Source organism: Arvicanthis niloticus, chromosome 14 (assembly GCF_011762505.2).
Source record: "Arvicanthis niloticus isolate mArvNil1 chromosome 14, mArvNil1.pat.X, whole genome shotgun sequence".
Lineage (NCBI taxonomy): Eukaryota > Metazoa > Chordata > Mammalia > Rodentia > Muridae > Arvicanthis > Arvicanthis niloticus.
In genome coordinates, this window is record NC_047671.1 from 35,828,412 (window position 1) to 35,848,039 (window position 19,628).

At 40.5% G+C, this 19,628-nt stretch overlaps 1 protein-coding gene across 1 annotated transcript in view; it reads right to left on the reverse strand.

Moving 5' to 3' along the window:
* Znf475 (zinc finger protein 475) overlaps positions 1-19,628 on the reverse strand; it is a 20,901-nt gene continuing 1,273 nt past the window's right edge. Inside the window, exons 2-3 of the mRNA XM_034518492.2 lie at positions 6,007-6,187; positions 1-2,585 (exon numbers count right to left, since the gene is read on the reverse strand). Of these exons, the coding sequence (XP_034374383.1) occupies positions 2,434-2,585; positions 6,007-6,187 (333 nt within the window). The 3' untranslated portion in view covers positions 1-2,433. The remainder of the gene's footprint in view (positions 2,586-6,006; positions 6,188-19,628) is intronic.

A 19,628-nucleotide genomic window follows, 5' to 3' on the forward strand; every position in this document is an offset into this window, starting at 1 on the left:
TTTATTAGGTGTTTTTAATGGCATTAGATTTCACACCAATAGTTACCTGGGTTAATGGGGAGTTCTGTGTAGCTTCATCTACATCTTCTTTATCATGTAGGGGATTTGTATGCAAGCTATAAGGTTCAAATTCATGAGTTGTGGAGGTGCCAACCATTGTTCAATGATTTTCTTTTGAGAACTGCATAGATCTTCAACAGATGTGAACTCTCAGAGGTGAAGGGGTAGCTGGCCAGGAGCTGGTGAGCTCATGCTTACACATGGCAAGGTTTTGATAACTTACCTTCATCACGGATCAGAACTTGAGGATGACGTCATTACAACTGAACTTTCTTTCTCCATGTTTAACTCTATGGAACATTTGAGGACCAGCTCAGCTGGAACCCCATGTGGATTCCCCGCAGTAAATTTCTTGATGGATTTTTCAAGCCAGTTCACAGTTCTCCTAGGACGTGATAATCTCTGGAAGAGCCCCTCATTTACAAACACTTCAGGAACTCAGAAGTGAAGCTGCTGTTATTTGGCTGTGCCTGTGAGTCTCCTTATGATGCTTAGTTGCAACTCTTTTCAAAGACAAGGCCAGAATGTTTGCTCTACCTCTCCCCTCCCCCTCCCCCACTTATTCCGGGAATATCAGCAAAATATTAAAGTAATTTTCAAAACCTGTATCATGGTCTACTTCTAAATTTTGTTTTCACCTCAGCCTAAGATAAACCTAGATGAGCAGGAGAATGCCAAGGGGGCCAGGATTCTTGTTTGCCTTAATGTCACCTTTGTTAGAGCATTCATGTCTGTGGGGATAATTGTATTGGTGGTGCTGATATCTGTCATAAACTGCAACAAATTATAGCTGGCCTGAAAGCTCAGCTAGTACTGTTTATTTCTTTATTTTGTTGCTTACCTCAATCTTTCGTGTGACCCCAAGTTAGCTGTTTAGTCGATGTATGGGTTTTCTTATTTGCAAAATAAACATAACTCCACCAATGTGTGGAGCTGATATGAGATGTACATGTGTTGCTGTATACAAAGCCCTTAGCACAATTCCTGGACCCCCACCCCTCACCCAGTACACTCAACTAACTATGCTACCTTCCATCATTTAGCTTAGTAAGATGAAAGGATAGAGCTATCATTAAATGGAGTCATTCATTGCCAACCCTTTCATAAGACTCTTGTCTCAGAGTATCTCTAGGCTTTAGGGAAAAACAAAACAAAACAAAAAAAACCCAAAACAAAACAAAAAACAAACAAACAAACAAAAAACCCCTCTTGTTCCTTTGGCAAACAGAAAAGAAAAGAGTGGTTGGCACAATTACCCTAACCCAACCCCAGATAATAAGTAGAATGTGAGACCGAAATAGAAGGTTGAATGAATTTGCCTGTGATTTCTAACTGGCTGCCCTTGGTGAGCTGGAGGAGGGAAGGACTGCAGGAACCCAGTGGATCTTCATGGTCTTGGAATTCAGCCTAATCAGGAACAAAGATCCCAAGTAGAATGCTGGGAGTCTAGGCAAAGCCAAGTCTGTCCAGGAGAGCAGAGTTTCCTGGGCAGAGCACCTCTCTGGCCCCAGGCCTCCTTCCAGGAGAGCCCTTCCTGGATTAAAACACATTCAAAGTCTCAAAAATACAAAGCTCTTTCACAGCCTACTTAGGGTGCCTGGGTCTGGGCAGGGAGGCAAAGAACTTCCTGCCAGGCTTTTATTAAAAAAAAAAAAAAAAAAAAAAAAAAACAATGAAGAATCTATAAAACCCAAAGAACCCTTGCTAGACCTCTACAGGAGGAAGGAGCTCACCTCCACCCATTTTGATGAATTGTGTTACAGAGGTCTCCTGACACGTGAGGCTGGTGCTATTGGTTAGGCGATATCTTGCTATTAGAAACAGCAATTCTTGCTCTTAGAAACAGCGCTAAATACAGTTTTTATATTACTAACATCTTCAGCCCTTTAAAGTTAATCTATCCTGTCAGATGATTCTACAAGAAAACGAAACTTCTCAGCCACTGTAAAAGCATCCATGGGTCAGAAAGCAAAGGATGAGGACGGAAGTCTGTACTGCCTACAACCTAGAATTGCCTCAAATTGCCTTTATAAGCCTCTGTTCACCAGACATAAGCCTCACTCGGAGGTACAAAACCTTGTTGAGAAAACCAGAATGAGAGAAATCTGGCAACAATTGCCTGAGAAATGTCCTTTGGACAAAACTTCCAGCTCTGATAAGAAGCAGCCTGCTAGTAATTCCTCCCGACACAAAGTGTGACACGGTCCCCTATTAGCTGGAAAGAACCTGGCCACTTCCATACAGAGCTGGTTCCTCTGGGCTGGGCCAGTGCTCCATCAACTCCAGTTCTCCTGGCTTCCTCTCCTTTCCATCTCGTCGCCCTCAGATTGGAAGGCATTTACTCCTATAACACTCAGTGCTGAGGAAAGGGCTTTACTTGGCGGCTTTGGGTTTACAAGATCGCTGGTGAACAATTAGTCTGTCTGGCAGGAAGGTCCGCCCGCAAACATTGCAGGGAACCAATTGGCTCTGGGCACTGGTCCAAGCAGCTTCGTTTAAGGCGTCAAGATCATAGAACCCTTTGGCTGCAAAGAGAAAGGGAAGAAGGAGGAAAAAAATTAAATGATATATAATATATATATATATATCCACATATATAAAAATGGTATATAAAATGGTATATATAATATATGTTATATATTATATATATAATTCTTATATTATATATATAATAAATATATATATTCATTAACCCATTTTACCATTTTACTGTCCTTATTTTACTTTCCCTTTTACATATGAAGGAAATGGGTTAGTTTACACTCTCAGAAACCATAATCTATTATTTATGGAAAACAGTCACAGGGAATACCTTTTGACTGGTGTTTTCAGGCAAATCATGTGACTTTGCCGGAACTTAATAAATAAATAATAGTGTTGAACCTTCTTTCAGCTGTGAACTGGAGGCTTTTTTTTTTTGCTTTGAATATTAAAAAGAGAAAGATATAGTTTCTTTTTATGATATGCATTCTTCGATAATTATTAACATCTTTGCTTACACATTGTTATCTTGCAAATAAAACTTTTGGCGTTCTTTCTGTTGGTTATAAATATAAAGCTTACAGTGGAAAAAGAACGCGTGTTTGTATTTTCCTTTTATGCGATACTTCCCTGGAATGTTTTCGGAGACCCAAACTGACAACTGAGAGTGAATGTAAGATGAATTATACTCTAAAAACACATCATCTTTTCGTGGCCATAACCACAGACGTTCTTTAACTAATTAAAGTAAAGAATGCAAACAAAATAAGCTGAGGGGAGGAAGTGCCCTTAATCAAACAAAAAGAGAGCTAAGAAATGTGTGATCTTCTTTGTTGGCACACGGTAGAGAAAAAGCATATGGCTTCATTTAGAGGAACAATGTGGGGCTTAACTTTAATAAGCCTTATTTAAATAGAATGACTTTAGTACATTAAGTTGACTATGCCCCAAGATCTCTGAAAATAGGTCCCTCAAATGTGGCCAAGCACTCAAGATGGATCTGTTTTTATCATTGGCCAGTGTATGTTACTCCATTAAACACTAAGCTACGTTCATGATTTCTGTCTTAATGGCTCACACAACCATAACAATCCTTTAGATTCTTGGCATGCCTGCTTTTAATAGAGATTTCAACCTTGTACAGCCTGATATTTCTCCTTTAGATAAAGCAAGTATTACTATTATACAGGTTATGAATGTGTGTTTAATGATTTGCTTTTATTTTTAATTGTGTGTGTGTGCGCGCGTGCGTGTGTGTGTGTACATTAATACATATGCCTATGGGGGCCAGAGATGTTGGATATGTTGGAGCTGGAGTTACTGGTAATTGTGAGCTGGCAGATATGGGTACAGGGAAATGAACTCAGGTCCCTCCCCTGCAGGAGCAGTCTGTGTACGTAATGACTGAACCATTTCTCCAGAACATGAATGTGCATTTTGCGTGCTTTGAAAACTGTAGAGTAAAGGGTAACATTGACTTTTGCATTGCAATGTTTCTGCATAGGCCTCTGACTGCTGATCCAGAAAAAGAAGTATTGCACTAAGTGTGTGAAGGGGGATGCCAATTTTATTTACATAAAGGAGAAAGGCACCTTCAGAGATAAAAGTAGCATGAAGCCGAGAGGAAAACTGCAGGCAAGTGAAACGGATCTACCCATTCATTCTGCCAACAGTGGCAAACAGTGAGCTCTCCACATGCCCCAGGGGTTGTCCCTCATCATTCCCACTTCTTCTAGCCAATGATAAAGATCAAGCAGAAAAAGTGATGCAGAGAATTAGGGAAGATTATTTTGTGTGCCAAGTCAGAAGTTCTAGGTAGTCTCTCTAGAGTCAAATGCTATGATTTCCATGGGTGGATAGTTCAGTTTTGTTTTTTATTTTATTTTATCTTATTTTATTTTATTTTATTTTATATGTGTATGGGTGTTTTGCCTGCATGTATGCATGTACACCACATGTGTGCCTTATGCTAGAGGAGATCAGAAGAGGGCGTTGGATCTGCTAGAACTGGAGCTATGGATGGTTGTGAGCTTCCATGTGTATGCTGAGAACAGAACTTTGGTCCTCTGCCAATAGCAGTTCAAGGCTCTTTGGCTCTGAGTCATCTCTCCAGCCCCAGTATATTTATTCCAAATTCCTTTCAACCTTTAAGTCCCTTCTTGCCATGAACTGTGAATAGCTGGATTTCAATAGTATCTCGAACTTATAGCAACCTTGATTTCACTCAATGCACTGTCATTTTCTCAGATCACACTGTCCAATGATAAACAGCCTGCATAGTAGCTATGACAGCACAGGAAAAGGACATTGAAATATGCTTCTCTTAAAATCAAATATCCCTTAAAGAATGAGGAAATCAAATGAAAAAAAATCAATGATAGAAATATGATAATTGAGACTGAATTTGCATGGCAATTATGTAAATTTATATCTACCTATACAATTTGACATGTATTTTTTTCTTCTCTTAACTCTGTTCATATTCTGAGGAAACATAGCACTCTGGGAACCCTCTCCTGCGAATGTACAGTTCTTCTTTCACTTGGGGTGAATAGCACCTTATAATACTGGTTGAAAAAATAAAAAAAATAAAAATCTGAACATTTCATCCAGATGTCTAGCTTTCTGGTTCTCTTTTCATTCATTCAAAATTATAACTCTCTTGGGCTGTTTCTTAATGACATCAGCAGCTGGATGGGGGCATCTCCCCTCTTTGTTCAGACAAGAAACACGTTTTGCAATTTTGTAACCTGACTATTTGACCTGGTGGGCATTTTGAGTTTGGTACTTAAGACACATTTATAAATGAAACAAGTCTGTCAATATCCTCAAAAGTCTTTAAGCTTTATGCTTTTAAAAATAACATGCATGATAGTATACAAAAATCATTTAGAAAAAAGGTAAATTTTAATGGGTCCCTCTCACTAGGTGTTGACAGGACAAAACATCTCTATGTCTCAGCATCTGAAGACACCACTGGACAGACATTCCAGAATGTGTTTTAAAAATCAAATTTGACTTTTTAAAAATTTTAATTTTTTTATTTTTATTGGATATTTTATTTATTTACATTTCAGATGTCATCTCCTTTCCCCATTTCCCTCCCTAGAACCCCCTATCCCATACCCCCTCCTCCTTTTTGGTTTCATATCATTTGAATTACATGCAAGTATTAACATCAGTTCTAGGTTGAGAAACTAGCAATACAATAGATGCAAATAGTCAAGGAACAAGCAAGACAATAAACACAAACAGTCAAAGAACAAGCAAGGCAATAAACAAAATTCGTGAACACTCCCATGATCCATCACTGTTTCTAAGGGCTTATCAGGATGTGTTTTAAAAATCAAATTTGACTTCTTTTAAGACAGTAAGTGATGTTCAAACTAGTAAAAAAAAAAAAAAAAAAAAAAAAAAAAATCTCTGAACTCACTCTCTCCCCCAACCTCTCTTGTTAGAACTTACCAGTAATGGTTCTGACTTCTGGTTTTTTTGGTTCTGGTCTCCTGAGTTCTTTAGGCAACAGATTGTTCTCATTGTGCCATTTTTTCAGACACTGTGGCTCATGGATGCTAATAGATTTGGTCCCATATTCACGGCCGCAGATGTAACAAATAACTGTTGGTGGACGCCTTATCATCGTTGGCTGAAAGTAATACAACTCATTAGATAAAGTCTAAGTCTGGAAATCTTATTTCAAAGTTACAGCAAGATCAAGTTATATGGAAATTAACATTGCTAATTTCAATTATCAGGACAAGAGAAATAGCATAGTGGTTAAGAGTACTGCTCTTTCTATTATAAATAAGGCTGCTATGAACACAGTGGAGCATGTGTCCTTGTTATAGAACATCTTCTAAGTATATGCCCAAGAATGGTATAGCTGGATCCTCAGGTAATGCCTCAGGTAATTTTCTGAGGAAACCACCAGACTGATTTCCAGAGTGGTTGTACCAGCTTACAATCCCACCAACAATGGAGGAGTGTTCCTTTTTCTCCACATCCTCTCCAGCATCTACTATCACTTGAGTTTTTGATCTTAGCCATTCTGACTGGTGCGAAGTGGTATCTCAGGGTTGTTTTGATTTGCATTTCCCTGATGATTGAGGATGTTGAGCATTTCTTAAGGTGCTTCTCAGCCATTCGAGTTACACAATGGAGTATTACTCAGCTATTAAAAATAATGAATTCGAGAAATTCTTAGGTAAATGGATGGAACTAGAAAATATCATCTTGAGTGAGGTAACCCAATCACAAAAGAACACACATGGTATTTACTCACTGATAAGTGGATATTAGCCCAAAAGCTTGAAATAGCCAAGATTCAACTCACAGACCACATGAAGTTCATGAAGAAGGAAGACCAAGTATGGATGCCTCCATCCTACTTAGAAGGAATAACAAAATACTCAAGGGAGCATATAGAGGCAAAGTGTGGGACAGAAACTGAAGGAAGGGCTGGCTGGAGACCATTCCACCTGGGTATCCATCCCATGTGCAGTCACCAAAGGTAGACACTGATGTGGATGTCAGGAAGTGCATGCTGACAAGAGCCTGATATAACTGTCTCCTTAGAGGTCTGCCAGAGTCTGACACATTCAGAGGCAGATGCTCACAGCTAACCACTGATCTGATCAAGGGTTTCCCAATGGAGAAGTTAGAGAGAAGACTGAAGGAGCTGAAAGGATTTGTGGCCCCATGAAGAGAGCAACAATACCAACCAACCAGAGCTCCACAGAATCTAAACCACTAGCCTGGGAGCACACAGGGAGGGACCCATGACTCCATCTGTACATGTAGGGGAGGATGGCCTTGTCAGGCATAGGTGGGAGAGAAGATCCTTGGTCCCATGAAAACTGAACACTGAGTGTGTAGGGGAATTCAAGGGTGGGGAGGGGGGAGTGGTGGGGTAGGCGGGGGGCACATTCTCATAGAAGCATGAAGAAGGGGGATGGGATAGGAGGTTCCTGGGTGGTGGTGGGGATTGGGTAAGGGGATAAAACCTGAAATGTAAATATAATATCAAAAAAGTACTGTTCTTACAGGGGACCTAAATTCAGTTCCCAGCAAGTCACAATTGCCTATAACTCCTAAGTTCGAAAGGAGAGAGAGAGAGAGAGAGAGAGAGAGAGAGAGAGAGAGAGAGAGAGAGAAAGGAAAGAAGAAAATTCCAACTAGTCTGGTGAATTTAACTTCTTTGGCAATTAAGAGATCAAACTATGCTGTTACATGAGTGGATATGACCTTGGAGGGGAATAAAGAAGTATTGTCTGACATGTATGCTCATTGTTTATAAGATTGATTGATCTTCTAATCCTTAAACCTGGGTGCAGTGCTGGGAAACCCAATAGGAAAGGAGGCTAGAATTCTCCTCTCAATAACATCAAGATCTAATGTGCCAATATGTCTGAAAATGAAGGTGCCACCAGAGAGCAGGAAAACAGGCCTGTCCACACTCTCTCCTTGGCTTCTTTTTACTGCAAGTACCTACACCTTCTTTCTGAGTTTGGAGTAAGATCCACCACAGGCGAGACCACCAATCAAGTTGGTAGATGAATACCTGGCATCTTGCCTTCAATCTTCATTGCCAATAGACTGGATTTAGAATCACCCGGGAGACACACCTCTTAGTTTGTCTTTGAGGGAATTTCCAAAGAGGAGTGACTGATGTGGGAAGACACCCTTTAGTGGGTGATATCTTGAATCCATATGACAGCATAATGAGCCTCCGAGTGGGAGATGAGAGGACTCGATGAGTACACTGGGCTTTCCGTCAAGCCTGGTGAAGCTGAGTTAGACCCCTGGAACCCATGCAAAGAGAGAATAAACTCCTGCTGGTTGTCCTCCAACCTTCACATGCACATTGTGGCATTCCATGAGCATGTAAACACACACATACACACACACACACACACACACACACACACACCCCACTCCGATAAACAAATAACTAAAACAAACAAACAAATGTCTAGATGATATAACAGAACCGCAGGGACTGGTGGTTCCCCTGCTTATTTTAATGTTACTTTGGCTTGATCTTTGCTTGCTATTTCAGTTTCTTCCTTTTGGATGGGAATGCATGTTCTGTGAGTGTACATTAGAAATCTGTGGCTATTTTATTTTATGAGGACTCATGGTTAAGGGATTGTCTTGAGTCCCTGATGGACTTTGACCTTGGCTTTTGGATGGCATTGAGACTGCTGTGTGAAAAGTAGGAGCCTTCTAGGCTGGGTGTGGAAGGATATAGCTTAAAAGTGACACTGTCAAGTCGGCAAAGGGAATGATGGTTGATTCTTCTTGTCAACTTGTTCTGATTAGGACTCACTTAGGAGATATACCCCTGAGTGTATCCTTGAAGAAGTTTCCAGTTGCTGTTGTGGTGAATGTACCCTCAAACCTTAGCCAAAATCAACTCTTCATTAAATTGCTTCTTGTAAGGTATTTGATCACAACAATAATAAGAGTAGCTAATATAGATTAGAGTTGGTGAATACATAAGTAACAAAGGCTAATATCATACAGTTTTCCAGAAGTCTCTAGTGAAATCATTCTATATCTGTTACATACTATAAAACTTTCTTCTTTTCCATATATCTCTTTCTATGGGATCTCTGCAGAAAAAAATGGAGGCCACAAAATAATGACCTCAGATTTTTTTTTTAAATAATAAGAGAAAACAAAACCTACTATAAAACAATGTCAATTCAGAATTTTAGTCCACTAAAAATAGTCTTCAAAACTTAAGATTAAATAAAGATATTTTTGGCCAGAAGAACAGTTAAAGGATCCACTACTGATAGACTTATTGAGCCAAAAATAATTAAGAGAAGTTTTAAATTACAAAAGGAAATATCAACAAATAGTCTTGTTCTGTAAGAAGCAATGGTAGAATAATACAAAACACAAATAGGTCAGTCAATAAAATAAGCTTTGACGTATCCATAGTTTTGCCATACAGAACACTAATTCTCTTAGATAATGGGCTTTTTAAGGCAAAAGTGTCCAAGACCGTTTATAGTGCACCTGTACAAACCCAGTTACAGTAATCAATAGCACAGTCAGGAGAACAAAAAACAAAATAAATAATTATTAATTTGTTTATATTTTCTTGAAATAGTTTTGAAATATGTATACTGAAAGTCAAAGGCATTTATTTTAACTTATATAGTAACCACTAGTGCATGCAGATATGCAAGAGGGGAAGCTAAAGTTGACAGGCGAGATGGGCAACCAAACATCAAATATGATAAATTAACTGATCCCCAAAGAAGGAAGGGTAATAAGAGAGAAAAGAAAACACCAACCCACCCATACATGGTCATTGAGAGGATTAATACAGGAAGACAACTCGAAACACAGCCAAATGTGTTGATAATTGGTGAGGGGCGGTACTCTTATCATTGCCTACCTTGCTGCCTCTTGCAGCATTCCTCTAACAACCCTGTTTTTTTTTTTAAATCAACAATTATAGTAAATACAAATAGTTTAAGCAACACAATTAGAAGACGTGTTGCTGGAAACAATGGCTCATACCCAATCTTAGTAAATGTAAGGCTGAAGTGGAAAGATTTGTCATGAGTTCAAGGCCAGCCCACGCTACATAATGTGTTCTAGTCAAGCCTGGGCTAAAGAGCTAGACTCTGTTTCAAAAAGCCAGGAGAATAAAAATTAAAAGTAACAAAAGTGAAAGAGAATGCATTTTCCACACTAGATTAAAAAGACAACATTCAACTTTGTGTTTTATTACAAGAAACACATTTTATGAACATAACTATGCAAATAGGCTTCAAGGAAAAGAATGGGGAAAATATTCCATGTGACCAGTTAGAGAAAAAACAAAGCTGGCATGTCTTATGTTCAGTGTAGGCAGCTTGAGTCCCATAGGTTAACAGGCTGCAGGGACATGGGTAGCCATGAGAGCAGAGCTGAGATGTGGATTTTACTGTGATAGGAGTCATTCAGCAAGAACGAAGCCATAACTGTGTCGAGCATGTTAACCTGGTGGTTTGTGACTAACAGGCCAACATGACCATGGCATCGATAAATGGCTGTTTTGCAGATAAGGGTATAATGGGACCACATATGGCAATACTTTATTCTGGAAGGTGGCAGCCCCGGCCAGGATGGAAGAAAGGAGCAAAAGCAAACTGGAGGAAGAGGAAAACAATGATTGTATTCTGAACTCGAGGAGACTGACATAGTCCTAGAATTGAGCCTCAGTAAACCCAGCCAAAACAGGAAACATAAGCCTGCAATTCTATGTCAATGGTTTTTTAGAACTATTCATGTAGAAAAGGATCCTTTAAAAAGGAAAATGTCAGACGAAGGGATTAGAATATGGAGAACAAATACAGGTAGAATGTCCATAATAAGAATATTAAAAATATAAAACTATAGGTAAAAAAATTTGGAAAAAGTTTCAAGTTTCCTGTTTAAGAACTGAGGCGTGGAGAGAAACGCTCCATCTAGAATTGTTGGAAACACTTTTTCCTGGCTTCCAGCAAGGTGGAGTCATCACTCTATAAAACGTTAAAAAAAAAAAAAAAAAAAAAAAAAAAAAAGAATTGGACAGGTGAGAAAAAGACATCAGATTTACGACTAGCTCACATGTCAGTGACTGATGAGCATTTAGCCCTGATGGAGCAGGAAACGTAAAGGAAAGTCTAAAGTGTGTTCATTCCTGATACCAGCAAACCACAGAAACTTCAACAGTTAGACATTCAAAATTAGAGCTAGGAGAAGGAAGTGCTTTCAAAAAAGACAGAAGGAAATGAAAGTTGAGTGGAGTCAAGAAAGGTTTCCATGGCAGGATTATAAAATGGGATCTTTCTCTACCATCAGTGAGAGATGGAATCGAGGGAAGATTGAAGCTGATGTTGAGTCCAGAAGGGAGAGGAAGAGGAGGAAGAGGCGGTAGGTGAGGTTAGAGGAAGGTGGTTGTTGGAAAGTCAGGGTTGGTAGAGCTCACAGAGGGGAACTTCGTGATCTTCAGGTGATGAAGAGATTCAGGTTTTTGAGATACCAAGTATTAAAATGATAGGATTGGGTTTTGTGGGATATGACAGCGAATCAATTAGGAAAACTAGTCAACAAATAAAGCAAAAAAGACCTAATTAAATAGAGTTGCAACAGATTCCAGTGGCATTAAAGGCCCCTTTCCCCATATGTTCTTTAGTAGGACTGGAAGGCTGAAGACAGAAACAAAGTGAGTGAATGGTATTTTGTCCTTTGGGGGAAATAAAACAGGAATATGTATGTTTTTAGAATCAGCCTGCCTTTAATCACAGCTTTCCGGCAGTCTCCTAAAATGGAGAAAACAGAAAACAAGATCACAATAAAACACAAAACAAAACAAAACAAAAAAAAAAGAAACCAGTATGAATTCTGGCTAGCAGGAGCAAAATAGATCCTAGAAGACTAAACATCAAATTAAGAGGACAATTAAAACAGCAATTGAAGTGAGTTCCTTAAATGTGGATGTTATCTGAGGTGTAATATTTTTATTGAGTACTAAACTACACCAATAGACTGTATTCACCAAAGTGAGCAAGCACTAGTTTCTTGTGTTTTCATGCCATGTAACATTGTAAACCCCATGCAGAGTGACTTGGGAAGCAGGGAAATCAAGACTTAAGAGGAAATATAAAGCATAAGCCATAAGTTCTGAGACACCTCGAGGTTTCCTACTCTGTCTTTTATCGTTTATTCACTTGGGAGTTTAATTCAATACGGGGCTTTCCACTGAAAAAGACATTCATTTTACTTTGAGAAGAATGTATTTACTAAGATTCCATATGGAATCTGGATCACAAGCCAAGCCCAGCACTGAACCAAGCATAACAAGCAAAACAAATGGCATGGTTCCTAAATGAAGACATTCCCATCAAACTGTCATAAAAAGTCTCCTTTGCATAGGAAACTTGTGAGCAAGCAGGCTGACCCAGAGGCCAGAAGACACTCTGAGAACTGCAAAGAATGTGAGAGAAAATGGCTACAGTTAAAGGGAATGGTGTTCTCTATAACTCTTTTGAGAGCTTCCCCTATGCCATATATTTGTGCTTGAACTTTAGTTGACCTGAAACATACTTCATTTTCGTAGGGTTGAGCATCTTCTTGCTACGGAATGCTACTGGGAGGTGTAGGCAACCCATCTGTTGCTGAGGAGAAAACGCTCCCTAGTGGGTCTGAAGAATGATAAGATAACTTGATTTATTTTTTTTTTTTCGTTAACTTCACTATTGTTAGTCTGAAATTTCACGGAGTAATCTGTGGCTTGCGGTCAAAGACATTACCCTGATAACTAAGGATTTACTAGTTGAGTTCTTTCTTCAGTGTTTGCAGGCAGAGATGGATTTGTGTGCTCGTGTTTGTATGTGTGGTGCGGTTTGGGTGGTGGAGAGCAAGAACAGGAAGAAAAGACCCAACCCAGACAAAGCCAGCACAGTGCCCTCTCTTGCCCAGTGTAAGGTAAGCACCATTGCATGGCAGAGCATAACAGAGCAAGACAGGGCAGTGAAGGTTGTCCCTCGAGGTCACAGGAGGATAGCAAGCCATGTTCATGTGGAGCTTGCCAGGGCCAGTCAACTGCTGAGCTGTGAAATCAAAGGAAGGCAAAGAAAAACCCACAAGTCTGAACTCTGTACAGAATAAAGCATTGGAGTTCGTTTTCTCATCAACATTTCAGATAGTACTTGTGCAACTGATGTTTTAAAAGTGAATCTCTAGTTGGACGTGAGCACTGTTCGGCTGTGAAGCACCTTTTGAAAGTAAGAAATACTCGCTACATAAGTATCTATCAGAGCTCACCTCTCCTCTGCTCTAGTCCTTTCTGGTTTGTGGGAAAACCAATTCAGACTGAATACAGACATAGATGCTTTAGGGAAAGGTGGTGTGTGTGTGTGTGTGTGTGTGTGTGTGTGTGTGTTTTCATATGCTTTTAATCATTTTACTGGCTATTGGCAGAATTCTAATATTATTTTCCATGCAGAATTTTTACTTTTTGTTCATGCTTTTTTCCCCTCCTCTCTGGAGAGCACCTGGCATCCAATGGTTTAGGTCAAATTTGGTTAACACAAAAGGTAAGTGAAGATTTAGAATTTTTTCTTCTTATCAGTGTAGCTATGACTTGCCACCCAACCACTGCCTTATTTTTTACAATGAAAATTAATAGTTCTATGAAGATAAGATAAATAGCACTATGAAGATAAGAGGGTAAAGATTAGGACCAAGGAGAGGGGGAACCTGGCTTGGTGGAAAAGCTTAAGAGAATTATTGACAGAAGGGGAGTAAATATGGTCATTTCAGAGAATTATAGAGCATTATTCAACCAGTCTTGATGACCTCAGCATGGTGCAGTGTAAAGGAAACCATGGTAAAATGTGTAGCTTAATGTTAGGTTATTGTGTGTGCAGGCATGGGTCCTATTGTGTTGAATTGTGGGTCCTATGTCTGCCACCCCTAAAAGGGCTAGGGCTGCAGCTCAGAGAGGTTTAGGAATTTGACTGTGTTCACTCCACGCTGGTGCCGGGCGGACGTTGAGCTGTGAGAAGCTGCAGGACTCTGCTCCAGGGGTGGAGGGACACAGTCTGAGGTCCTGCGGGGGTCGGAGCTTTTGGGTTGGGGGTCCCTAGGTTGAAAGGCAGCCCAAAACTGACTGATTCTCAGGCCCTTGGGCTCTCAGGCGCTACTGAGAGGCCACAGAAGGGCCAAGACGGGGCATACAGACTGGATCGACCCACAGCTGAAGAGGGGAGGAGAAGCAGCTCTGGCTGTGTTCCATGGGGATGAGACTCTTGGTCGTCTAGTCTTACTTGGCTGGGTATCTGTGGCTGGAACGTAGAGAAGTTGTCAGCGAAAAATTAGACTGTGGCTTTGTAGTTGAAAACCTTTTTCACAGTTCCCCATGGTCATAGGCTATGGTCTTAAGGTATTTATTTTCATGGCAGAAAAATAGATGAAGCTATTCCCCAGTATTCTCAGAGCGGGCCTGAGGTTAAATACCTCTTGCAAGGAGGAGTGTCTGGGAATGAAAGCTTAATTGGCTATACCCTCTGGCCTTTAGGTATATATCTATCTTGAGGCTCTGAGGCCTATAGTCATGCCCTCTACCTGTGGAGGGGCTAATAGGAGTGTTGTCCTATGTGACTGATGGCCACAGACTTCTCTGTGGGGGGCTGGACCTATGTGAAAGGACCCAGGGGCCCAGGAGCGAGGCCAAACTCCTACAGTCCCTGAGGGTCTCCGAGGTTCAAAGCCTGCTTGACCAGATACCCAGTTGCCTCTCACAGCCCACAGCCCCACAGCTTAATAGACAAGAGCTTCTGAAAGATGGTCTTGAAGGAAGCATTGGTCAGAAGGAAAAAATAAGAGCAATGTTACACGAGTCTCAATGGAAGAGACACTGAAAGTCAAGATGGAGGTAATTAGTAGTAATTTTAGTAGAGAATGAAGTTACGCCACCTGTTAAATTCTTACACCAGCTTTATAGCGAATAGTAAGTGAGCTTTTACAGTGTGAAAGGACGAGATACAGTATTACAGGATATTTAAGAGCACATGGCTCACATATATAGCTTTAAATTTTTTTGTTCGGGTGCGTGCGTGTGTGTGTGTGTGTGTGTGTGTGTGTGTGTGTGTGCATGTGTATGTGTTACTCCTGTGAGTTATGAGTCTGTGCTGCATGCATGGACCGTGCCAGTGCATATGAAGGTCATGCATGGACGGTGCCAGTGCATATGAAGGTCATGCATGGACCGTGCCAGTGCATATGAAGGTCATGCATGGACCGTGCCAGTGCATATGAAGGTCAAACAACAACTTATGGCAGTTGATTCTTTCCTTCCGTCGGTTCTCCCAGGGATTGAACTCAGGATTTCAGGCTTGGTGGCAAGCACCTTTTACCTGCTGAGCCCTGTCGCCAGCCTAGATTTATTTCTTGTCATTAAAGCATTTTGTCTGTTCTTCAGAAGGAGACCGTTTCGGTGAGGCTATGCCAAAGAAACCACATCACAGTGCAAATTACATTATTACTAAATCTCTATTCAAATGAAATGAAATGCCAGATTCCCCCCCTCCAAATAAACCATGATTTATATATTATTTGGAAGTAGTCTCAAAAATGGAACTTTTCCATCCCTGTCTGGGAGACTGTGTCATAACATCCCTGTATCAAAACAGCTCTATTCCTTGTGTTTACTTGAGGCCATTCATTGACCTAAAAGTAAAAATTCAACCAATAAAACCAACCAACCAACCAAACAAACAAACAAAAAAAACCAAAGGACAAAAAAAAAATCCACAAAATGAGGTATCCTAATAGGGAGGTAGAGCAATGATCTAAACCACAACTCCCAGCAATCTAACAGAAGACACGCCTGCTTTCAGATGTTGTCCAAGCATATGGCTGTAATCATTAATCTGCAATGATACAAGTCAAAACATCGAAATTCAAAACAGCGGTGACCACGAGAGAGGTAGACATGGCAGTCCTTACCCTGGCTCCAAACTGGGTTTTGAGCTGTCCTTTCTATCTGTGTGTATTTTGTCTCTCAGATGGAGCATGACTAGTCACAGGCCCAGCCAGTCTACGACTATCTGGATTTAATCAACTACTTCCCAACTCCACAAAAATCAGGAAGACAATGGTATTCGAAATAGTGATGGTGCCAATGTGATCCGAGCAGAAACAAAGCAGAGGTGCCTGCTGGAGGCGCAGCTGTGACTGATTCAGATGGTGCCTGCACCAAAGGCCATGCAAGAAGGAAAGGGTGGCCATCTCTTAGTGATTCAACTGCAGTGGAAATACCGTTGCTCTGGAAGTTGCCTTTGCCATGTGCCAGGCTCTGTGTAGAACCAAGAACTGGCCCTAAGCAGCAGGTATAACCACACTGAACCCACTTTTCTTGAGAATTATTCTTTATCTCTATGAGTGAATATTAGACTGATGGATCCCCATTTGCCTATGTGTAGCTCATGACACATGAAACGACTCAGGAAACAAAGGAAGGGAAGATAAGGAGGGCTCTGCTGAGTAGAGGTGGTGTTTCCTTGACTTCTATGCAGATTGGTGTATTTGAGCGTGGGCTGATTATTTTGAGAACTGGTTTTCAGGCAAGGAACCATTTTAGATGGTTAGACTTGTGTGACTTCTTAAACTTCATAAAGAGTTGATATTTGGCCCATGAGAACAGCCTCATGATCTAGAACAATGGTTTGTAGTAACTCCCAACCATTCACTTGTTTTCATTGCTACTTTACAACTGTAATTTTGCTACAGAGTGCTCAGTGTCTCAGTTCCTAAGTCCATGAGAAATATGCACTTTCCAATGATTGTGACCCACAGGCTGAGATTCACTGGCCTAGAAACTCTTATAGGTCATCCAAGTGGTGACTGAAAACACAGTGAGTGGCAAAATTTGTGAGACCTTCTTCACTGTGCATGGTCATGTGGGTCCCTTCAGCATGCTCATCTAGTCTATCGGGTCCCAGGCTGTCCTCTTTACAGGGACTCCACAGACTGGCCTCCATCAGTATCCTTTAGACCTCAGATTACAAGAAGATGGACCATAGTCCTTTCAGCTAGCAGCATGCTGTACTGCAGTGGTTCTCAACACGGGGCTCAAATGACCCTTTCACAGGAGCATAAGACCATTAGAAAACACAGATATTTACATATGATTCATAACACTAGCAAAATTACAGTTATGAAGTAGCAACAATTTTATGGTTGAAGGTCACCACAACACGGGGAACTGTATTAATGGGTCCCAGCATTAGGAAGGTCGAGAGCATTGCTTTAGTTGGTCAACCAGTTGTTCCCAAGGTTCACAAATTACTATCTTAAGGTCCTGCTCTCTAGGATACAACAGACATTTACTTTTAGTGTCCACTGGACAGCCTGGTCTATCCCTGAAAGCATTTGATGGGCAGCCTGATCTATCCCTGAAAGCATTTGATGGGCAGCCTGATCTATCCCTGAAAGCATCTGAAGTGTGACTTTAAGCAGCTTATCCTTCCAATCCTTTGGCCGTCATAGTAAAAAGAGCTTGCCTAATATTTAATTTCTACGACATGACTTATTGCATTAACACATCAGTAGCTAAGAAAGCTTTGTTATTTGTCCAGAGAATTGGCTTTTTACCTGTGATCTCCTAAAAGTAGCTATTCAAAAGGATGAATCTCTGGTGATGAAATTAGAAAATCAAAACAAAAGCAAAAATGAGTTCCCTAAAATTGTCTATATATACAATAGTGGTGTAGGTGTTATGGGGATGACCAAATACTTCCTTATTGAATTGAATGTCTGCTCCACAGAAGGAAACTTGTGCCTGGTTGTGTAAACATGCCAAGAATCCATGGCTGGGAAACTCACAGGTCCCAGAGGTAAATTATTATTATTTTGCTAAATAGATTTACTATCAAACTGCCCTCTAAATACATATCTCTTTACACATAAATTATATGTACGCTATAATCAGTAGGTTGCCTATAGTGAATGTAACATAAAACTTGATCTTAATTACAACAGAACGCCATTTGTTTGTTCACAGTATGATTCATAACAGTAGCAAAATTACAATGATGAAGTAGCAACAAAAATGATTTTATGGTTGGAGGTCACCACAACATGAGGAACTGTACTAAAGAGTACAGCATTCAAAGGGTGAGAACCAGTGCTTTAGTTTGAAACACAGAGAGGTTTGGAGCTATCCTCAGGAACAAGACGCTACTACATTAAGGGGTGAATTCAGTAACAAAAACCATAACTTTGGTGTGCATCTGAGACCCTAAACCAAATCCACCATCTGTAGTCAATGGAGTACCATGCTCTGCCTCTAAAATAGGCATTGGCTTTGAGAGAAACCAGCAGAGCTTTCAATTATGATTCTGTTCTGTTCTCACAACTACCTTGAAAAGTCACATGTGCATGTGCATGTGCGTGTGCGTGTGCGTGTGCGTGTGCGCGCGCATGTGCGTGTGCATACATGCACACCCCAAGGAAGCATTTTCCTAGGCTGTTGCTTTGTGAGAAGCAAGAGGCTGTCTATTGATCTTAGATTTTTCCTTTAAATGAGTTTACTTCTTTACAAAATGCAGCCTTGTCTGAGGCATAGGGTTTCATCCTCAAGATATTTTCTTCCTTCTCTTATTGTGGTGCAGGAAATCTTCACACACACACCCCCGCCTGCCCATGACTGTAAGCTGGCAGGCCAATGACTCTTCAGGGACTCAGCTGTTTGAATTTCACCAACATTGGGATTATAAACCTTCTCTGCCACATATGGTGTTTGTTTGTTTGTTTGTTTGTTTGTTTAAGTGTATTTTGGAGATTGAATTAGGTCCTCATGTTTGCAAGGCAAGCATTGTGCCACCTGAGCCATCTCCCAGCCAAGGAACAGTTTCTTGCTTAAACATTTTTTTTTTCCATTTTGCCATATTTGAGATTAAAAATCAAACTACGCTTACCATTGATACCTTAGAGGATATCAATTTTCTGGACAAATTCTTGCCCTAAAAATGACTTTCTTAGGATAATATTGATACAGGATGTCTTGGTGTTTTGTTTCTGAGCTCATCAGTTGGATGACAGGCCTAACACTCATGGCTAGGTGGCTTCTAGGTGACAGAGGAGGAAGCACAGAGGGGAACCCACAGGCAAGATGGTAACTAACCTATCCAATGACCATAGAGGGGGAAGAAAAAGGGATAGATAGTGGCACCTGGACTTAGGGCAAGAGGTTGTTGTTTTCCATGACTGATTTTTCTATGGTTTAGATGCAAAAGTTCTCAGCTCAGGGAGTGTGCTTAGAAGTAGATGTTCATGTAAACAAAACAAAGAAACAAACAAAGCCTACCATGTCAGATAGGTCAGAAATAATTCTAATTTTAAGAGGCAATATTCTTTCAAATTTTTCCATCATGGGGGTGACTTGCTCTTATTCCTCATAGTGTCCCTATTTTCCTTAATCTTGAAGTTGGGAGCAATGCCTTTATGCTTTGGTGTTCTGTGATTAAAGCTAGCCTGGAATGTGTATGTTCCTCGGAGACTTAAAGGATGGAATCATGGTATTAGAGGCAAGTACTGGA